We start from the raw sequence: 20,344 nt of genomic DNA on the forward strand, positions 1-20,344 counted from the left end.
ATGCTAGGCTTCTCGTTGTGGGCTCTTGCTAGAACTGTTTTTATTTTTTTCTACTTCGTGATTAAATTTTTGTTCAATGATATTGTGAATTAAAAAAAATATATATTTAAAAGTGATATAAAATACTTCTAGAAAAAAAACACTTAAAAATGTACTAACGGCTTCCCCGAGAGCTTCGGAGTAGCACCACCCATGAAAAAACTTAGGGATAAAATATATTCTTTTTGGATGACTCCCACGAGACCATCGGTCAGCTCAAACTTGCGTCGTCAACTCAAAATTGTCAGTATTTGGGAAGCTAGAAATCACAAGGTAAGACAAGGTCTCAACTATGGACCTAACAAAAGGCTTGGTTTTGCTTCAAGAGTACAAGTTAACTTCAGAAAATCCATCAAAGTACCTAGTGTTCAGGAGCTAGCCAAGGAACCCATCTCCAACATCCCACCCAACTACGTCCTAGATGATTAGGACCTTTCATTCCTCTCCTCTGAGTCATCACTTCCATCGGTGCTGGTCATCGATCATGAGAGGTTGGCTATTGAAGATTCCTCCAGTTCTGAATTGGAGAGGCTACACTCTACACTTAGCAACCTTAGATGCCGAGGGATATTCATCTTATATCTCAAACTAACAAACGTGAACATTGCATCCTCCAACAAACACGAATCCTTTATTAAGATCCAATTATCAGTATTGTGCCAACACATCGCAAGTTCTTGGAAGTGGGAAAGATCAATATGCCATTTTTTTTTATATGGTAGTTGGGGATGCAAGGTGTAGAATCCCTTGTGGTTTTTGGGGAAAAGTATATTATTGATAGTTGCCATATTTTCCAGATTCTCCAACTCTAGCAAATTAGTCACCTTAATTCTAGGAATTTGTCTAATTTGTCTAATTAGTCTACTTACCTTTTATACATGTTTTCATACTTAGTCTCCTGCACATCTATATATTTGTAAAGTGATACACAAATGAATATACATTTTTGAATGAAAATACTCTCCCTCTCACTTTTTAACATGGTATTAGCTTAACCGATCTGTACCCCTTGCCAATATGGCCAATTCTTTGCTTGCCTTGCTCGTGCCTTCGTTCCCCACCACCTCCTCAAATCCTTCAACCCACTTCCTTGGTAACACACTTTCCCCAGCTTCCTTCATTGGTTTTTCTTTTGATCAACACCACCACTGGGTGGTGGACAGCGGCGCAAGCCACCATATGTGCCACCGACATGATGCCTTCGTTGACTTGAAGAGTATTGTCTCCAAGCACAATGTGTAACTCCCTAATGGCCAATTGTTCCCATCAAAGGGATGGGAGCCTGTGTTCTCTCTCCCTCTCTCATATTACAAAATGTCTATTTTGTCTCTAATTTCTCTTTTAACCTTTTGTCAATTTTTCAAATTACCCTTCATAACTCTTGTGTCATTTTATTATCATCTAATACTTGTTTATCTCAAGACCCACAATCGAAGAGGCTGATTGGAGTGGGTGATCTTTGCAATGGGCTCTATTGGCTTGAATCTTCTCTTGCTTTAGCTACTCAATCTATTGTCATTAAGACCTTATGGCATCAACGTCTAGGTCATCCTTCCACTTTTATTATTTCCAGTCTTTTTAATTATTTTGTATTCTCTCTGATTGTGATGTTTATGCTCGATCTAAATACACAAGATTACCCTTTTCTATTCCTGCAACTAAAATTGTTTCTCCTTTTAATCGCATTTTTGGTGATATTTAGGGTGGCTATCATACTTCTCTATGTAGGGCTCATTATTTCCTCACAATCATTGATGACTTTTCTTGCATGACTTGGATATATCTTATGCGTTTTAAATCTAAAGCTTTTACTCATTTAACACATTTTTTTGCTCTTGTCCAAAATTATTTTAATACTACTGTTAAAATCATTCGTACTGATAATGGACAATAATTACTTTCTTATCAAATTCAAACATATCTTCAAACTCATGGCGTCATTCATGAATGTACCTGTGTTGAAACTCTGCAACAAAATAGCATTGCAGAACGTAAACATAGGCACCTTCTAAATGTTGCCCATGGTCTCTATTTCCAAGCACATCTACCTTTAAAATTTTGGAGAGATTGTGTCCTCACCGCTACATATCTTATTAATCGTACCTTCAGTTGCATTTTCCATAATAAGTCCACTTTTGAAGTTCTTTTCACTAAAACACACAGCTATAATCATCTTCGAATATTAGGGTGTCTTTGCTATGCACACACCCTTAGTGCTCACCACGATAAATTTTCTCCTCGTGCCACTATGTGTTTTTCTTGGCTATCCCAGCACTCGTAAAGTGTACAAACTCTATAATCTCGACACTCATTCCATCTTTTATTCTCATGATGTCACTTTCCACGAACACCACTTCCCTTTCCAACATATTCCTACTTCCTCTCCTTCTCATCTTGTCCTTTCACTATCTATCCCTAAACCTCCTATATCATCTCCTTCATCTCCAAAAACTCCTTCTCCAGACTCACCCAAGCGTCATCTCTCCTCACCTATGACTCCTCCTCTCTCTCATCCTCACCGCACCTTCACTCGGCCCGCCTATCTTCATGACTACATTTGTCCTACACTCCACACAGAGCCCACGACATCTTCACCTGCTACACAGGCCTCAAGTACTACTCACCCCCTGTCTGCTTTTCTTTCATATTCTTATTTTTCTCCCTCTCATCTCATTTTTTAACTGCTTTAACCACTTGTGTTAATCCCTCTTTTTATTCTGATGCTATCCGCCACTCTCATTGGCATGAAGTAATGTCTTCTGAAATTCGTGCTTTGGAGGATAAGTCCACTTGGACTGTTGAGACACATCCCCTGGGTAAAAAAACCTAGTGGTTGTAAATGGGTTTTCGAAACTCAGCTTAAGGCCGATGGCTCCATTGAAAGGTACAAAACTCGGCTGGTTGCCAAGGATTATACTCAGGTTGAAGGCCTTGACTATCATGAGACATTTGCACTAGTTGTCAAAATGACCACTATTGATGTCAACAATATCTTCTTACACGACGATCTTGATGAAGAACTCTACATGACACCACCTCCCGAATATTGCATAAAGGGGGAGACTCATGTCTGTTAGCTACGAAAATCTCTCTATGGCCTTAAACAAGCCTCCCGCATGTGTAGCCAAATAAATTAATTGTGGGTTTACTATTGTGTAATCTCTGTATGTGTAGCATTCACTTCTCTAGTTAGAGATCAATAATTCTTAGTAATCACTACTTTAAAATGTCATTACAATTAATTTCTTTTATGTTTTTATCACTTCATAGATTTGCAAATTAAGAGTTCAAGAAGTAGAACACTGTCCCAGATATTTAATCAATTGCTATTTAATTACCGGTAGATATTATAAAATGTCGCTCAGAGTCAAAGATCGTAATCTACATAGGATTATTATGTTAAATTAATTGAGTAGTTTTATAGTATATTGGATATTATAGTATACTTTCATCTTATTATCAAATGATGTCATGTTCATTAAAATTTGTCATGTGTATGCTAGTACTTTTATTTATACAATACGTTGTAATAAAATGTCACAGCTTGTATATGCACAAAAGCAGCTTAAGATTTTCATTAAAATATATGGCACTTTAACTAACCCATTATTAGGGCACTTCAATTAGCAGGCACCACATGGAATTTGGCTTTTTGCAGTGCTCAAAAACGTTGCAAATACTGCTTAAAAACGCTGCAATATCTCAATTGCAGCGTTTTTTAGTTCTTTGCAAGTTCGACACTATAATCCTTTTTTTTTTATTAAGTGCAATGAATATGAAAAAACGCTACAAATACTACTATTTGCAGTGAAATATTTTCGCTGTAAATTCCAAATTATCACGATGGGAATAGTCTACATCATTCCAAGTTGGATCGCTGCAAAAGACTTATTGCAGCGATATCAATTTTTGGAAAAGCCACACATTTCACTGCAAATACTTAAATAAAAGCAGCGTTATTTCTTTCGCTGCTTTGAATATTTTTGCAACGCACTTAAATCACTGCAAATACTAAAAAGCGTTGCAAATACTTAATATCAAAAGCAACAATTGCTTCTTTCGTTGTTGTTAGGATTATTTTCGATGAGTTTTGATCCTATTGTTTCCAGCAATATTTAGTTGCCGCAAATAATAAATTACAAAATTAAAAAAAAAATTACTACTGAAACATATAGTTTCAGTAGTAATTTTTTTTCTTGATGCTAGAAGATCATGAATTGTGAAGTCATTTGCAAAATTGTATGCCTAATAGATTAATATATTTAGGGTTGAACAAAAAAGCCGTATACCAATTCCATTCGAATTTTTGACCCAACTCGAATCGAAAAACATGAACCGTTTAGGTGAAAACGGAACCGGAATTAACCACAACCCATTTGCTTCCTAATCGGGTAACACCCAATACCCTTTTTAGCCGATTATATCCCTCACAGATCACTCTCATTCTCTTCCTCGCGGCTCTCACTCTCTCCAGAGAACCCTAGCGTCGTCCACTCCTACCATGTTCTCTGAGAACATCTCTTGGAGCTGTAGCCTACATTTCAATATGTAAGCTTGCTTGGTCAAAGTTATATTTTCTCCTTCTGTTTCCTGCATTTCACTTTTATCTGGGTTGTCCTCGATTCAAGAAGGAAACCAAAACTAAGCCACTAAACTAGCTCGTGCCAATGAAACTTCTTCATGTTCCCACACTATTCTGCAGATACTTAGAGATTTAATGGCCTTTAATGTTCTTGAAACTTATAGTTTTATGAGTTCTAATTCAAGTTGGCATCTTTGACTTAGTACTCAAACTCTTTAATTTGGGGCCGCCACAAGGTTGGATGTGTGGGTTGTTGTTGGACTTTGACAACTCAAAAGTGATTTTTCCATTGTCTTTTTATGCTTTGTTTGGTTCACTTTTCACCCACTCTGTTTTTTGTTTTAATGAAATTTGGGATGCAATATTTGGAATTGGGGGTTTCAAGGCTAGCTTAAGATGATTTGGACATATATATAAATAAAATATATATCTATATAGATTCCACTCTGTATATGTATCTTTTATAGATTCCAATGGTAAAATTTAGATTGCAAAGTACCTTATAAATAAATTAAAAAAAAAAAAAAAAGATTGCAAAGTATGCTGCATCCACCACTGTATCAAAGACATTAGAGTAATGGAGAAGAGTATTAGCATCGACCGCTTCTTTATTTGAAGGGAGAGGCTTGAAGAGTGCATAATCTAAGGGAATTACTCTATTTGATATGGTTGTGATATTGGTGGATGAGTAATGTGCTACAACATTGTGGGAGACCCAGTTAGCTGTAGTGGAATTTGATTGGCCAATTTCAAGGAGCCATTGTAAAAACGTTGAACATTTCCCTTCTTTATTTTGATGATGGGCCATTCAAGTAATGATTAATTTCCATTTGCAGTATTAGTATTAGAAGAAAGCTAAAGTTAGGAAGTAGTTTGGAACATGAACAAACAGATTTGTTTTTTGTTTCTTGTCTGTGTTCTAATGGATAAAACATGGGTTTTATTTTTTCAAATTGATTGCAACATCATATGACAGCGAATATATACCTTGTGGAGGACGTTCCTAGTTTTGCATGCTTGCTGGAGTTTGTTGTTTTGCTTCCTAGTTGGAGTTGTGCTCTCTTTGATGTTTGCAGTCTGTTAATGGTATTGTTAACCCATTGAAGCGCCATTTTGTTTTACATAAACCACATTTTCTACTAATTTAAATCTTTTCATGAAACTGTTGAAGAAGACCTATTAATATGCTTGAAGTCGAGTTTGAGATAAACCTTTGATCTACCTCGCCAAAATTATCTAAATGGTATAAACAATTAATCTTTGCTCCTGATTTCATTTCTGCCACTCTAGCTTCTTTTTAACAATTTTATTGATTTATGATAGAGACATGGCAGTGTCAAGGAACTAATACTGGAGCTACATTTTAACTCAATAAACTGCTTTGCATATATATAATGCTGCCATTTCAAAAAAAAAAAAAATCGGGTCGGAAACCCAAAAATTTTTCGAGACTGCGTCGAGCTAGGTAATCGGTACACCTTTATTTCGGGTCGGGTCGGGAGGGAAGCTTTTCGGGTTGGTTGAACAGTCGTGAATACATAAACCTATAATTCTTTATATTCCATTGCTATATGGCACTTTTAGTGTTTATCCAACACCCAATATTAAGTACTTAGAAATAGGAAACAGAAAAGACAACCCTGGAACAATCATTACACGCACTAATGAACATGTAGGTGAAAGTCTTTGAGCACCATTTTCATCTAATATAATAAATCAAACACATTCATTCATCCAAATCCAGTTGAAAATTCACATTAATGTAGTTATGGGCTATACATTGGGGTGGACCAATTGAAACCCAGAATCTACAAGTTACAAACTACTAAATATATATAACACATTGTTACTTCTAAACTATTTGAAAATGTGCTCATGCATTCAAATTGTTCAACTGTCCTGCTCCTCTATATTTAAAAATTATATCTAGTCAGCTATAACAATGTGCACCTGGGCATTGTGGGTTGGGTAAAACAGCATCATGTGGGAGGAATTCATTGTCGCTTTTTTTATATTTCGATCTCTCCAACTCTAATCTGGCAATGATAAATAAAAAGAGCCATTAAGTAAGCCGATTAATTCAATAGAGCATATAATCTGATAAACAAGAAAATAATACTCAAATGGTCGATACCTAACAAGAAAATTAATTAAAGAATGGTCAGTACCTAACTAGTTCAGCAAAAATTACTGCATGATTATTGTGACACTATTGTTTTTCTCCCCGATTTCATTTAAGAGGATGAAATGGTCAGTACCTTAATTAGTTCTATCTTCTTGTCAAGCTCATATTTCACCATACTTCCCTTTGTGATCTCAACAACCTGTATCATTCCAATTAGTAATACAACAAAGAGATACATTAGAAAATGTGCCTGAAGGTGGTAATGCCATAATCCTTATGTAGTCTGATATTGTTGCAGCCAAGATTATATACAAATCACTCTAGAAGCAAATGGCAGTCAGATAAAATACATTTCCTTTTTGTGAAAATAGAATTAAGGTGATATCATGGATCAAGAGCCCATGACAATACATGTGTTTCTTCCAAAGTTTCAAGAGGACTCAAATATAAACAATAGTCATTTCCAAACTTAGTGCAAAAATAAAACATAACATTATAATACAAAACATGTAATCTTCAAACTTAGTGCAAATACAAAACTTATACATGCCTTTTTCAAACTCAGTGCAAATATGGACTCAATGAAAATGTAAATCCAACCCACTATACATACCATTTCCAAATTTAACATTAGAAAACAAAAAGTGTCACTTTGGCTTGAAATATTGCAAATACAAAATCTGTCCAATTGTAGTATTTAACCAAAAGAAAGTCTATCAAATTTTTTAGGTTACCGAGAACTCACTTTACATGAAACTTGCATGTGTTTTATGAGTATTTGAAATACTAATGATATAAATGTGGTCCTTGGTAAATTGAAAAGAAGCTTATGTGTGTCCCTTATGCGTTTTAAGGTCAGGTGGCACAACCGATCACTTCATTAACAAATAGAAAGTATCAATTTAAAAAAGAAGCTTACGTGTGTGACTTATTATTCCAAACATCCCACAAACTTGGCCCAAGCATATCCATGACCTGTGTATGCTTGGGCCTCAGGTAGTTGGGCTAGGCACGGAGGAGAAGGGGGCTCTGTAGAGGATTGGTAATACCGTCGACGTGTGAGTGGTGACGAAAGGCGCCCCAAGAGATAGCGATACAGAGAAATTTGAGAGAGAGAGAGAGAGAGAGAGAGAGAGAGAGAGGTGAGGTGAGATTTGGAGAAAAGGAAATTTCCAGCATGGGGTTTGGGAGAGAAGGAGGGGGCGGACATCGAGGTGAGGTGGCAGTGACTTGGTGGGGTCGCTGGCGATGGGCTGTGTGCGGTAGGGTGGGTCGAGGGAGAAGATCGCTTGGGATCGAGAGGGGGGCGGGGGGCGGGGGAGAGGCTACTGGAGGGAAAAGAAAAGATGAAATCAAGGGAAAAAAAATGAAATTTGGCGCTCAGACTCAATTCCAACTATTATTTAAGCACTGCAATCATATTTTTACAAATATAGCGATCAAAATCGCTACAAATATTATATTTTTCACTATAAATATAAATATCATGAATCCTCTCAATTTTGAGGAAAAAATGAGCGACGATTTAACAAAACACTGTAATAGATGACCTTTTGCAGCGATTATTATTATTTTTTTTTTGCAACAATATAAAAATCGCTACAATAGGCCAAATTTCTTATAGTGAGGAAGCTTGCTTTAACTTTTGAGTTTTGTCAAACCATGTGGACGGACAATTTCAAGGTGATCGATCTTTGGGAGAAAGCTACTCATATTTCCCTAGGGATATATATGGAATATAAATATTTTTTTATTCAACATCTACAATTTTTAACCCATAATATTATAATATATTAATATTGGAATTGGATCGTATTATCAATTAATAATTGTTTTTTTGGGAGGGAGGGGGGGGGGGGGGGGGGGGAACTATATATATATATGCATGGACGTTACCATTAAATTTGTGGGGAAAACAAGACATGTTATCATGATTCTTAATTTTAGTGTTTAATTACATGCATCGTGAACATGACTTATGATTAATATATATGGATGGAAGAACCATTCTTTTTTTATTAACATACGAAACCCGATGATGATCAGTACTTTTCCTAGATATGATACTTTTTGGAATCTAAGAACTTTTCTCATTATGGCGTCAAAATTAGTTACCTTATGCTCGAATCATTGTTTGACCAACTTGGGGAGACAAAAAAAAATTGCAAAAGTGAATGCATGCATGTGTTCACTATCTGTTAAAGATAATATCAAATCAAGGATTTGATTGAATTATTACCTTAATTTAATTAATTGTTTTAAGATAAATGTTGATTTCACATGATATCATAGTAGAGGTTTTGAATTCGAATTTTAAATCTACACTATCAAGTTTAATAAAATATTCCACGTGTTAGATTCACTCATTGAATGAGAGTCTGGCCCACACGTGTAAAGATATTTTAATAATATAACAACTAAATCTACAATTTTCCATTAGATTAAACTTTTAGGATAAATGGTAATTTCACACTATTCATATTCCTTTTTCTCAAGATTGCATTTGTTTGAACCATCTCAACTATCTTCAAAGAAAAATTCTTCATGAAAACTTATTTACACCTGGCACATCCACCTACTCAACATGTAAGTTTTTTTTTTTTTCATTTTTATCTTAATGCTTAAAGAAAAATTCTATTCAATAGCCATACACTAAACACTTACATTTTATTTTATTTTTTATCATTTTATGTTTTTTTCTTCAGCGGATGTGTGCTATTGAGTTGTTGAGCATAATAACTCTATATGTGTGTTTAAATGAAAGAGTACAAATGACAAATCGCATGTTGGTTAGGTGGAGGTGTGTGGTGTAAGGTTTCCTTGTAATATTTCTCATCTTCAAAATAACAACTTTGGCATTCAATTCCTCTAGTTTTTCTTAAAAGTGGTAAAATAATTACTACAAGAAAAACAGATGTATGTGACCAACTATATGTGATCAAAATAACTATTTTTCATTAAACTGAATTTGTTCCTATCATAAATAATCATTTCATATCATGAATTAATGTTGTGTATTGTGAAGTCGTAAGATGTGATGATAAATGCATAAACTGAATTCCTCTTTTTAAACATGTGATGATAAATGCATAAATCTCGTGAGAAGAATCACAATAATTAATTACTCTGCTAATTTTCCACTTTATAAAAGCTTTGTACATGAGAACACAGTTCATTCATACTTAACCAAGCTGGATCGTGCCTAATGTTACAACTGTGGCAAAGACGACAGAATAATAATATTACGGTACGTCTGCCGGCCCTTTGACCACTACTATATACATGATATGATAATCATAGACAGAAGAGTAGTAGTACCTCTACTTCTAATTATTTGACACACCGTATGACTACCCATGAATTGCCATATTTCTTTTTTATTATTTATTTATGCTATAAACTATATATCAAAATTGGTAATTTATGCATACCGTAAACTATCAAGCTTTAGCAATTTGCATCCTCAGTTAAAATATGACCACTGAGATAATGTCACGCTCGAGCCTTAACGTTTTTCACGGATTCTTAATTAATTGGGATGCAAATTGCTACAATTCAATAGTACTTTAGGGTCTGTAAACTATCAATTTTGGGCATTGAAAATATGGTAATTCATGGGTGCAACTATATATACATACATATATATATATAGCTACATGACACGCGCATTATAATGTGATAGTCATTTAATCAGTATTACCTTCCCCAGTTTTTATCCTTAAATACTCCAAATTTGTCTTTCCTTTGAGATCACGAGAGAAGAAATCTTTGTGAAAATCTTCCACGGAAATCCTTCTAAATAGAGGTGGGCTTTGTGTAGTGTTCAACTGACATTTCAAAGGCTCAATCTCTGCCTTGGACTTGGGGTTGAAGAACACAGCGATCGATATCCTTTCTTTCTCTAAATTTACTGCTGCCCTGTGCTCAGCGCTGGTATAGGCCCCATTGCTCAAGATCTGCAAAGTGGTACATGCAGTAGTACTACATGACAACATATATACGGCACGCAACTGTACATGCTTTAGGTGTCTGATTTTTTCTACCATGAATATTTATTTAATTATTAGGTGACAACGCGTACATGTGGTTGTGATGTGTCTGTACTTTAGTGTCAATTTAATATCCTAGCTAGCTAAGGAATATAATTAGTCAAACGAGTTCACAATAAGTAAGTTTTGTCTTGATAATGTTTGTCATCTTGCCGGGATACGTAACTGGAGAGGGACAGCCCAAAGAAGTAAGTGTCTGTTTCATAATGATTTTAGATACCCAATGTTCCCACTTGGGCAAGCTTGGTCACGAACCAGAAATTGTTTCAGTCCAAAGCTGTTTAGTAATATTGGAGCTGTTGTACTTGCGACAGTACAAAAGATGGTATCTTTGTCCATCTGTCGTTTATAATAATCCCAACAAAATTTGTACACTAGGTCAACACCAGTAGTACTAACGCTACACATATCCTAACTTTTTTTTATTTATTTTTATATATAGGGAGGAGAATTTGATCCTTGTTTCTTTTAATGAAAAATTAAGATGTTTCTAATTGATCCAAATGATATTTTTACCACCCTCAAGTTAAATATTAAAAATAATAATAGTAAAACTTAAAAAATATATAACATAATATTTTCTTAAATTAACGTGATTTGATAGTATCTTTTATCTGAAAATTTATAAATTATTTTTATTATAAAGTTGTCATATATATAACAAATAACGTTAATATAAAAATTTTTTACGTAGACTAAGCACCTACCATATATAAAAACTAAAAGAATTGAGGATCAAAGAGATCGGAGTACCCTTCCGGCCGGCCCTTTGCCTCGCTAGCTATAACACTGTTGGGACTGCCACCTCTTGCACCAACAGAGGCAGCCCGAACGAAAATAGTTCGCTACACCATTGCGCACGGTTACCACTAGGGCTACGTACTTGTTGGCAACCCTTCCGTACAGGTGGGTGGCAACTCTACGGCCTGCATTAATGGCCACATATATTGTTGGGTAGGTCGAACTTCTGTCTCCTTTTTAGTTTTTCTAGATTTTTAGGTTTGACAAATATAGCTTGTTATTTTTTTATTAAAAAAAGAAAAGAAAAAAATATCATTTTTTTTAATTAATCTTACTATTTAGGTACCGCTTTCTAATATTTTATTTTATTTTTCTCAAAAATAGCTTTTCTAGTTCTCTTATAAATTCTACATGTGACATAATGTAATTAAGCAAAATATATATTGTATTTTTATTGGTACTAGCCGGCGTCATGATTTAATCCATTAATTAGGCTATGGATGTATGTATATTTGTGCGTTACTAGCTAATTAAAATCAGTATAGCATATAAATATATATATATATATATATGCACACACATGCATGCCACACACACACACATATAGATAGTACTACATATGTGCGTTCAATATATTATATACTACGTGCTTTTCTTTTAAAAGACGTTCTTAATTTCTAAAAGAGTCGGGAGAATCAATTAGAGGCAGACGATCTAGAAAGGTACGATATGACAAACCTCCATGATGTCTCCTACGTTGACAACAAAGGCACGAGGAAGGAAGCTCACAGGAATCCAAACCCCATCTTTCTTAATCTGGAGACCTTCAACTCCATTCACTTGATGAAGAATGGTGATACCAGTAGCGTCAGAGTGAGGAGGAAAGCCAACAACAAGCTCTGGTTGTGGGCATGGTGGATAGTATGTCATCCTCACTGATCTCATCCCATCTTCAAATAACTCCTCCATCTCTCTCTTGTCTATCTTCAGAGCTTTTCCCATCAACTCCATAAGTGTCATGGCTAGTTTCTGCAGCTCTGAGAAGTATGACTCTAAGGTGTTCCTGCAGAAAGCAAAAGAATATGATAAAATGTTTACATGAGAGAGAGAGAGAGAGAGAGAGAGAGAGAGAGAGAGAGAGAGAGAGAGAGAGAGAGAGAGAGAGAGAGAGAGAGAGAGAGAGAGAGAGAGAGAGAGAGAGAGAACCTCAAGGATGAAGGTAGCTCTGGGAATAAATATGGCTTTCTTTTGTGAATAGGGTTGATTGTCATGTAGAACCTATCACCCCAATCAAGGGTTTGAGCTTTGGGTCGGGGGACTGCTCCATAGCCTTCAACATCACCTGGCCTTACCTTGTATTTCATTTTCTCTTCCAAGGGAAGTTTGAAGAATTCTTCAACCTCGTTGTTCAGCTTGTTTACTAGTGAAAGATTTACTCCATGATTCACCAACTAAAAAACAATCAAACAACAACAAATTCTTGAGGATTATAATATTGTTTCAATTGTTTTTCATTTTCTTTTTTTTTTTTTTTTTTTTGTTGTCAAGAAGTGTTATAAAACAAGAAAAAGGAAAACAATAGACACTGTGCTTGGAGGCCAGGACTTTAATTTGTTCTCTTTTCCTTTTCAAATCTCGAGAGTTTTATTCGCAATAATCTTTCATAAATGAGAATTTTTCCTAGCCTTTGGTCCAATTCATGCAAGAGGGATCGGTTGATCATGAGTACTCATCGAAGGGAAATAAAGGCCACAACATAAACTACCTTTCTAGTTATGTACATAAAACTAAATAGACATTGAGATTCGTGAAGGAAAATCGTGTTAATTGTTGAAGAAAATTTGAGAAAAAACCTGAAAAAGGCCCCAAGCTTTGCAAACTGAATGCAACTTGTCTAGTTCTATGTCTGTGGTCTCCCCGATGACCAACTTTTCCATGTCAATTGTTGGAACCGTAGGCAAGTTAGCATTGCAGTCATGAGAGAGACCAAGTAGTACTGGCTCTTGATCTGGACAAATATAGTTATGAGGGATTGTTGTAAGTGGCTTTTTGGTGAGCTCCAAAACGCTGAGAATTGAGTTTGTGCTCAAAAAGTCAACTGCATCCATTGTTGCCCTTGCTTAATCTAGGTGATGAACCTTGTTATAGCAAAGTAGTTGATCAGTTTAATTGGCTTGGGGGAGGGGGGAGGGTTGGTTCTTATATAGGACGAGAACCTAGGGAATATTTTCTCTCTACTAAAATGGTGGGAGGATAACCTAAAGTGGCCATCCTATCCAAACGTGACCAAAATAACACCTTAACTATAATCGAGGGCTTGCGCTCTATTAAGTTAGGTTTGAGCCATAACCTAGACCCCATGCAATTCTATTATGAAATTTAAAGAATCATCATTTGGTGGCTAATATTAATAGCTTAGAATATTTGAAATTCTGAACTTAGAACATTGCACATGTCAAGTTACATGGGAGTAACCTAATTAGAACAATTAAGTGGCCACCACCCTTAATCATGCATGGTGCCCAAGAACGAAATTAACTTGATGGAAAACTAATTGTAATTTTTTATTTTTTAGATAAGGATGTATTTATTCAGAGTAAAAATATAAAGATATACAAGAAGCTCAAGCAAGCAATATTAGGCATACGTACAGTACTACATATCCAACAATATTCTTCTGTTTTAAGACAAATTAGTTTCAACGTAAAATGAATACATTCCGGCCATTCATGACCTCTTAAAACCAATACATTCTTCTGTTAATTATGCACCAGTTTTCCTATACATTTGCAAGCATCATATGTCAATTTATACAGTGTAGGTATTATGAAACCTGTATAATTATAAAAATTTAAAATATTAATATTTTTTCATCTTTATAAGACCGACTATTTCAATACGTGTTGAGTGCATAATAATTATTTTGTAAAATATTAAGTATTTTTTGTAAAATCATCACTTATTTCAAAAGTTTATATTTACGAGTTTGAAATCATATAAAGATGTACATTTAATTATTTATATCATAATTTTAACACTTCATCTTGTGTGTGGGGTTAGACTTTTCTTCAATAAGTAACTAGCTCAACAGATCCTTGTGGCAGAGTTGATACCAATTAAGTGGTAACCACCTCCTATGCATACATATAAATTAAACTAGGATGCAGCTGTAGACAGGACTTGGTCCAAAATTGGGATTGGAGTTGTGGTAAGAGACTATGAAGGGAGGATCAATCATTGCAACTTTGACGAAGAACAAGTGTCTATTTCTTGATCCTTTGTTGGTTGAATCATATGGCGCATTGCAAGTAACAATTTTTGGTTTGGACTTGAGATTAAACAAGATCATACTTGAAGCAGACTCACTACAGACCATTCAAGCTTTCATGAAAGAGGATGTCCAGTGGACCAGTGTAGTCATGTATGTGTATGAAGCCAAGGAGTAGCTTAGGAACTTTGTTAGATGGGATACTTTTAATGTAAGAAGAGATAGAAATGTTATTGCACATGTTTTGGCAAAATATGTCTTAGTCATTTCTGATGTAATTGTTATTGTGGAGGACTCTCCTCCATGTATTTCATAATTGATTTAATGGAATCAGCTCCAAAGTTTTATTTCAAAGAAAACAAAATGAATGTGTCAAGCTCCGTTTGGAATTGTAGTTGGAGCTAGCTATTTCATCACGTGGGAGAAATATAATGAATTAATAAACATTCATGTACTATAGTCAAGTCATGACCAAGACTTGTATCTAAATTAATATTCTTTGCCTAGCTAATGCCTATCCCAAAAGGCCAAAAGTAAGTACAAGTGTCCAAAATTTCTGAAGATTATCCATCCCCCTTGCACCTGTCCTTGTTGCGTGATGGTTTATGTTTTCATCAACCACATATACTACTCCTCCATGTGATGGTGCATGTATTGATCTTCCAAGCATATAATTAATGCAAATCAAAACGTGCTTAAATCCCTTTTTTCTTTTGTGAAAGTTGATGAGTATGGTTTGACGAATTTGCAACTTATGAGTTTAGTAATATTCGACAAAACCAACCGCTTTTTCTGATCAACATCACCTTCAACTTAACTCCTTTTAATGGTAGAATTCCCAAGGTTTAGTACAAATTCAAACTTCTTTTAATAGTATAATCTTCATCAATAATGCATATTGATTGTTGATATTATTTATCTCCACGTACGCCACTATCAGTTGTCGACCAAGTGGATCATATCATGTGGCATCAAGGTTAGGGCTATAAATTATAAATAAAACCAATCGACAAGTTGTTTAAAGATTCAAGTTCGGCTCGACCATGCAATGATCGATGAGCCATTTGTATACACAAAATTAAGAATCATTATCATTATATAAATGCTACAGTTCATATAAAAGTACTCAACATCGTGCATGACTTGTATACACTTGAATAATTTCAAATTTCTTACTATAAAGATGTGTCCCACCATCACCTATGACCAGTTCACATGTAGCTAGTAATGTTAACGGTATTGTATGCCTGAGATACCTTTGATGCTTAAGTTAGCAATAAATGAATTATAGCAGTTTAAGAATACTTAATTAGATGATCATTAGAGGGTTACCTGTTATCTTTATATATAGACGTGGAAAATATTAGATGAGTATTATTAATCGATCAACTTCGTATAAGACTTAGCCATATAAGGCGTATCCCTGATATCACCGAATTATTTCGTCATCACTCTATTGATCATATGCACAATGCAAAGGTCTATCCGTCCTAATAAATTAACAGGAGTACGGCTAGAGTCTATTCACGATCAACAACTCCTTTTAGCAGTTGTCTTTTACTGAAGATGGGCATTGGGACGTCCCTAGCTCGAGCCAAATCAATATTGACTCCTCCATTTACATATTATTATTTTTAAGTTTATAATGAAAATATTTGATATATTAACAAAGATAAGACAAAATCATGTTTCGACTAGTATTACACTTGTTGTCATCTTGATATGCCTTCGAATAAAAGTTCAAAAAATAGATCAAATTTAGCTATCCACTACAGTCTCGAATTCGACTCATCTATATATAGCCCTAGCTAGAGTACTCGAAGGCAGACAGTTGATCGCGCGGCTGGGCTGTTTGATAGAAAATAATTGTTTTTTATAAATAATTAGACCGTATTTGAGTATATGTTTCTTTTTAAAAAATATAAATTCTGATATAAAAAAGAAAAATATAGAAATAGCTCAAGAAAAAGAAGAAAACATCAAGTAATTCTATCATATCACTTTCATAAATCTACCATTAAAGCATATTATTATTATTATTATGATCATTAAGTAGGTTTGAAATTGAATCTACTTATGAGTGATCTGTGCCCACGCAATAGTTCTTAATTAACGAAATACCAAATTGGGTGATCTGTGCCTTAATTTGCTTGATATATTGTTTAGCGCCACAGACGTACATTGACTTGGTTTCTCCCTACAAATTACATCACTTTTATATAAAAATGGAGGAATCACTAGAAAGAGAAGTGTTATATTTATAAAGAAAAGTGTCATTTACAAGAAAATGAATTTTATATTAATCTAACCTAACTACCACGTTAAGTTAGTTTATTTTATTCGTTTGGTTTTATAAGATTCATTTGTAGGTAAAGTATATGCATGATATGATCCTCTACAAAATGTTCAGTCCGGATACCATGCATTATCACGATAGCCGTAGTTACCATAAGACAGCTAGCGCATGCAAAGGATCGATCGAGCTTATCGGAATGGCAGTTCAACTAAATTTAGCAAGATGCATGCATATATATATATATATATATATATATATATAATTATATAGATTCCGCACATGGGGTTTTTGAATAAAATTAATTCTGAATTTCAACATCCTAGCTAGCCATGTGAGGTAGCTCCTTTCTCCATCCATATTATATATTATACATGATCATGTTATGATCACGTTCTAACAGCCGGTTCTAACACTAGTAACAGGGGAACCCATGCGACTCATTTTAGCAAAATATATTCATTTTCGCTAGAAATAAGTAGTATCTAACAATTGTCTATTTTTCTTATTGCGATGCATGCATTAAGAATTTAAGATATTAACATGTAAAATGATAGACTTTGACGTACTACAATATTAGTGGACAGAAATGCATAATATAAGGTCCAACTTATAAGTGATTAAGATATTGGAACTAAAATAATAATTTTGTGTCAAATTATTCTCAAGATTAGGATAAGCTAATTAAGTTGCGACAAGTCAAATTTGATTAAAGTTTAATTTGATAAGCATGCACTCACCATTTCAAAACTGATCTACCATTTATTATATATTCCATGTTTGTGGGAGAGAGTCCATTAAATTAACCTGATCATCCTCTTTTTGATGTATTTTTTTTTTTCCTGAATCCGGGTCATGGATGGTCATAAAAGTAATCTCACGCACTATTGATGTGGTTAGATATTATGCGTTAACTTACTATATAACAAAGAAAAATGTTATAAGCACAAAAAAATTTTATAAAAATAAACTCACAGATTGACATGGTTATATAAGATACGTTATATGTATTTTATAATATAATGTATTACAATAAATCACTCAGTTTACAAATAAAAACAAGGAGATAAAGAGTTTGAAACTACCACATATCTTAAAAATATGGTTTTTTTGAACATGCATTGCAAATTTAATTTTTAAATTATTAAAATAATATAATATTCAATATCTTTTGTCGACCATTATTATATATATACGTAGCTCACGTTGTACCTATATATGATCTTGTCAATCAATATTACCATAAAGTAATGTAGACTTATAAGATTCAATGCATCAATAATATTATAATTATATAGTACTGCATTACAACAAATACTACTTTATGCCGGGAGGGTATGTAGTCGATCGGGAGAAGTATATGATAATTCAATGTCGAGAAAACGATCTCCACTTCGTTGTTCATGACCTGATCAAGAGATGACAAATTGGATTTTGAGCCCAAGAGGCCCTATTTAAAAGCCCAAAGAGACCCACTTATATGATGGGTCCATATTGACAAGAAAAAGAAAAGGTCCAAAACTCCAGCCAACCATCCCTAACTCCATCGATTTCCAACTGCTATTTCAAGCGATGTAAACCCTGAGGATCAATATAAGCAAAGATTTAGGTAAAGTTTGGTGAATGGTACGCTACTTTTTAGATTTTAGCCAATCATTTAAAACTTAGTTCTGAACTCCAAATTAGATTAGTTATCATTTTACTTTCTATGATAATAAAATATTATTATTTTTAAATTTTTTTATCTACATTTTCAATGCCTTTTTTAATTTATTTTTAAATACTTTTTTATTTTTATTTTCATAATTTCCAACAATCTATGCATCAAAACTACCAAGACCCTCAAGAAAATTAAAATAATGTTCAACAATCAAAACATCCTCAACCATACCATGCCGAACTTTCTTCTGAATTTTTTATTGCATTTATTACCATTTGTGCATTTCCTTCGAACATAACTTTGCTAAAACTCAAACTTGGACATAGCTCTACTACTTTCCAGAGTGCTAAACTTTCTGCCAAAATTGGTTGAGCCACCATTTGAAGTTGATCACAGCAGGAAGCCATGATTTCCCCTTCACTATTCCTGATTATGATGCCCAAATCCACTCTTTGATTTTCGGCATCAATAGTTGCATCAAAATTGGCCTTGAGAAAGTCCTCCCTTGGATTTTTCCATAGTTGCCTCTCTTTTCTCTTATCCTCACCACTTTGCTTTCCATGCATGCTTCCTCTTCTGAGCTTGCTTATACTCCTTTATGTTTGTTAAAGCAGTTTTGATTACCTGTGATGATTTTCAAAAAGATTCTCAAAGACTACTTTATTTCTTCTATGCCAAATGCCTCTCATACAGTTTCTTCTAGTTTTTCCTTATTCGGGTATTGACATAATTTATCTCACAGTTCCAAAAATCATCTCCAAAGAATATTATATTATTTGCCTAATAGACACTTATCAACAAATATGTTGAATTATTATCGCTAAAATCAAGATTGCCTATTTCAATGTAGATGAAAATAAGGATAACTTAGATAAAACATGGCTAACTACAACAAATGGCTATTCCAATGCCATTGCTCCCTCAATTAATCATTAAAATTGCAATTTTATGGTTTTCCAAGGAAAACATAAGCAAATGATGCAATGCTATTGATCAAGGACAATGATATGGAGACAGAGAATGGTGCCCCCACATTGTATCAGTAAGTGCAAATGTATTTTTTTTTTTCTTTTCTTTCAATTTTTTTTTTTTGCATATCTTTAAATCTTTTTTTAAATATCAATTTTTTTATTATTTTTAAATAACATCATCCTTCATTGCATTTAAATCAAGAGTCTAAAACAAAATTTTCTAACTCGATACAATGCATAATTTCAAAAGGACCTTCCTCAATCCAAACTACTTCATCAACAAAATGAAAAGCTAATTTGGCCATCATGTGTGCAGCTCGATTTCCACTCCTTGAGATAAATTGGATTTGTCTAGTTACCATGGAGCCAAAAAACTGTTACAAATCTACAATCTTTTGCTGATACCATGCCCAACTAACATCTTTGCTCTTTACTTCTTTAACCACATTAAGTGCATCCCCTTCAAAGACAATATGATGAAGCCCCAACTCACCAACCAATTATGTAGCTCATTCTAAGACTAAAAGTTCAGCCCACATAGGATCAGCTACATTAACCAACTAGCATAGGCTATTAGATCCCCAAGCCTATTCCTGATTACAATCCCCCTACCCAT

General features: G+C 34.3%; 1 protein-coding gene across 1 annotated transcript; it reads right to left on the bottom strand.

Annotated features, from left to right (window-relative positions):
- Window positions 1-9,867: 9,867 nt before the first annotated feature.
- On the bottom strand, window positions 9,868-13,691 carry LOC122278941 (protein SRG1-like). Its single transcript, XM_043089161.1, has 4 exons — window positions 13,390-13,691; window positions 12,743-12,987; window positions 12,275-12,599; window positions 9,868-10,702 (listed from the first exon to the last, which is right to left on the bottom strand). Exons 1-4 carry the CDS (start codon window positions 13,642-13,644, stop codon window positions 10,433-10,435), a joined length of 1,095 nt encoding a protein of 364 aa, XP_042945095.1. The 5' UTR covers window positions 13,645-13,691; the 3' UTR covers window positions 9,868-10,432.
- Between the last annotated feature and the right edge of the window lie 6,653 nt (window positions 13,692-20,344).

The sequence above is a fragment of the Carya illinoinensis genome, chromosome 10 (genome assembly GCF_018687715.1).
Source record: "Carya illinoinensis cultivar Pawnee chromosome 10, C.illinoinensisPawnee_v1, whole genome shotgun sequence".
NCBI classification, from domain to species: domain Eukaryota; kingdom Viridiplantae; phylum Streptophyta; class Magnoliopsida; order Fagales; family Juglandaceae; genus Carya; species Carya illinoinensis.